The sequence below is a fragment of the Rhyacophila brunnea genome, unplaced genomic scaffold, assembly GCF_057557595.1.
Source record: "Rhyacophila brunnea isolate RB1 unplaced genomic scaffold, BYU_Rbru_1.0 scaffold_1, whole genome shotgun sequence".
Classification (NCBI taxonomy): Eukaryota; Metazoa; Arthropoda; class Insecta; order Trichoptera; family Rhyacophilidae; genus Rhyacophila; species Rhyacophila brunnea.
This window is the reverse complement of record NW_028232751.1, coordinates 113,181-116,515: the sequence shown is the minus strand read 5'-3', so window position 1 is coordinate 116,515 and position 3,335 is coordinate 113,181. Positions and strand designations below refer to the sequence as shown.

General features: G+C 43.7%; 1 protein-coding gene across 1 annotated transcript; it reads left to right on the top strand.

The window, feature by feature from the left end:
* Positions 1 to 2,055: 2,055 nt before the first annotated feature.
* On the top strand, positions 2,056 to 2,580 carry LOC147079325 (uncharacterized). The gene has a single exon (XM_085955560.1). It carries the CDS (start codon positions 2,056 to 2,058, stop codon positions 2,578 to 2,580), a length of 525 nt encoding a protein of 174 aa, XP_085811686.1.
* Positions 2,581 to 3,335: the final 755 nt, after the last annotated feature.

Sequence of the window (3,335 nt, the reverse complement as noted above, 5' to 3'; positions counted from 1 at the left end):
AATCGAACGAACAATGGCGTCCATGTGGCGACTACCGAAGTCTGAACGCCAGAACCATACCATATCGGTATCCGGTACGTCACATCCAAGATTTTGCCCAAGCTCTCCGCGGGAGGAAGGTATTTTCCACCATCGACCTGGTCCGAGCATACAATCAAATTCCAGTCGCCGAAGAAGACATACCGAAGACTGCCATTACGACACCTTTTGGCCTCTTTGAGTTCCCATATATGTCGTTTGGTCTCCGTAACGCGGCGCAAACTTTTCAAAGATTCATTGACGAAGTACTACAAGGCATGGACTTCTGCTATGCCTTCATTGACGACATCTTGATCGCTTCAAGCTCAGAAGAGGAACACCTCCAACACCTGCAAACGCTCTTCACACGTTTGCGTACGGAGTTGTGGCAAACTCAAGGAAATGTGACTTTGGTACCTCAACGGTCAAGTTCCTCGGATATCTCGTATCTGCGGATGGCATTTGTCCACTACCCGACAAGGTGAAAGCCATTCGGGAGTACAGCCGCCCAGAGAATGTCAAGAACCTACGCCAGTTTTTGGGTATTTTGAACTTCTATAGAAGGTTCATACCCAATGCTGCAGGTACTCAAGCACCTCTGCACACACTTCTCCAGGGTAAGGTAAAAGGCAAGCAGCCTATTCCATGGACTCCCGAGACTAACAGAGCATTTGAAGCATGCAAGAAAAGTTTGGCTGATGCAACACTGCTAGCACATCCGAAAAATGACGCACCTCTAGCTATCATCAGTGACGCCTCAGACACCGCTGTTGGCGCAGCACTCCACCAATTGGTCAATGATCAATGGGAACCACTTGCGTTTTTCTCCAAGCAACTCAGCCCAGCCGAGCAGAAGTATGGAGCTTACGACCGTGAACTTCTAGCGATCTACATGGCAGTCAAGTATTTCCGACACATGGTAGAAGCCCGATCATTCGTCATATATACGGACCACAAGCCCATCACTTTTGCTTTCAGGCAGAAAGCCGAGAAATGTACTCCACGACAGTTTCGGCATTTAGACTTCATCGGACAATTTTCAACCGACATCCGCCACATCTCTGGCAAGGACAACGTTGTTGCCGACGCTCTTTCCAGAGTAGAAGCGATTGCCGAAAATCCACTCGATTACGCAAGCCTGGCAGCTGATCAACAAAAAGATAAAGAGCTAAAGATATTCCTACGCGACGGATCCGCCTTACAACTGAAACAGGTACAGATTCCGGAAGCTAACGTAGCTATCTTTTGCGACGTGTCTACTGCATATGCAAGACCTTTCATCACCAAGCCGTTCCGTGAAGCTGCATTCAATGCAATACACCGACTTTCACATCCTGGCATTACCACAACCACGAAACTTGCAAAACAGCGTTTTGTGTGGCCTTCTATCGAAAAGGACTGCAAGCGATGGGCTCGCAGTTGCATTCAATGTCAGAAAAATAAAGTTACACGCCATGTCTCAGCACCATTAGGCACGTTTGTGCCACCGTCAACTAGATTTGAGCACGTCCACATCGACATTGTCATCCTACCACCGTCAGAGGGATTTCGATACTGTTTAACATGTGTAGACCACTTTACTAGATGGCCAGAAGCCTTCCCGTTGAAAGACCAAGAAGCAGAGACAGTGGCACGAGCATTTTACTCCGGATGGATCACGCGGTTTGGAACTCCAGTACGAATCACCACGGACCAAGGAAGACAGTTTGAGTCACAGCTGTTCAGACAACTAAATCGTCTGGCAGGTACAACTCACATTCACACCACCGCGTACCATCCCGCAGCAAATGGCATGGTCGAGAGGCTACATAGTCAAATGAAAGCAGCCAAACACCAGCCTAACAATAACGGTGTTAGTTGTAAAAAGTACCCATCGAGATGCTGACCCATATAATATTATAGGTACTATGGGTACATACTCTCGTGCAGCATCTAGCGAGCTAAGCCAACCGGGTATTATTGTATACTAACATATATAATATATACGTCAAATGCCATCAAAACACGCGTTGGACAAAGACACTGCCCACAGTCTTGATGGGAATAAGGGCAGCTTGGCTAGAAGATCTCAAAACTACCTCAGCTGAGCTGGTCTATGGCAAACCTCTACGTTTACCAGGCGAATTCTTAGGTTCAAAGCAACCCAACGACTGTAAACCAGCCAATTTTGTCAAATATCTCCGACAAGATTTTTATGAGTTGCAACCCGCCAAAACAACGCACCACGGCAGGAAACACTCATTTATGTTCAAAGATTTGGATAAGACCACGCATGTGCTACTCCGAGATGACACTGTCAAAAGACCTTTGCAGTCACCATACATTGGCCCACACGAAGTAATCAGCAGGAATACTCGAACCTACGTCATTCGCGTTCGAGGCAAGGACACCACAGTCACTGTAGACCGCCTTAAACCTGCATACATAATGGCAGAAGACGACGACAACTCATCAAAAGAGAAACCGGCATTGAACGATCCAGCACCAGAAGACATCAGACAGCATGATCACGTCACACGTACTGGCAGACGTGTACACTTTCCTGATCGTCTAGGCTACTGAAAAGCATACCAAAAGTGCATATTCCATAGTGCTACGGAACATAGATAGAATATCGTTTATACATTAGCAAATCGTTTAGGTTAACACGTAATTAAATTCCATTGTTATATCCAGTTTTTCAACAAAAAAAAAACCACTCAATTATATTATATAGTATCGAAATTCGTAATTTCTGGAAAGGGGGTATGTAGCTGCAGAATAATAAGCGATCAGATATCTATTGTGTATAAAAATATCAAATTACTTTGCAGTAAAATATTCCCAATCCATTTCCAGTAAACAACTCAGCTAGGTTAGGCGAAATAAGAGACGGTGTATTATTACATCATATCACAGCACTACACCATTACGGTGTATGAGCTGAATAAACATTTCTCATAGTATTTTCTTACAACTTTATTAACAAATAATATTTCTTTTTGCTACTCAATTTAAAATGCTGATTCTATATTTAGTTTAATATGATTATGTAACAGAATTTAATGTTAATGTACTAACTTTTATTGTATAAATAACGAAGAACAATTTATCTCAATGTCACTCGAATCAAAGTACTTAGCTAGTAACTATCATGTATAATATACTATTGTATCGATACGCTGCTAATAAATCTCACCCCGCTACATCGTAGACTTCGTCATTATCATCATCCTCTACCTACACATCGAACACCACACTAGAGTGACCCCAACATATGCATGCATAAAACAGTGTAGAAGGGTGGAAGTAGGCTGTTAAGATCCGACATAAATAGT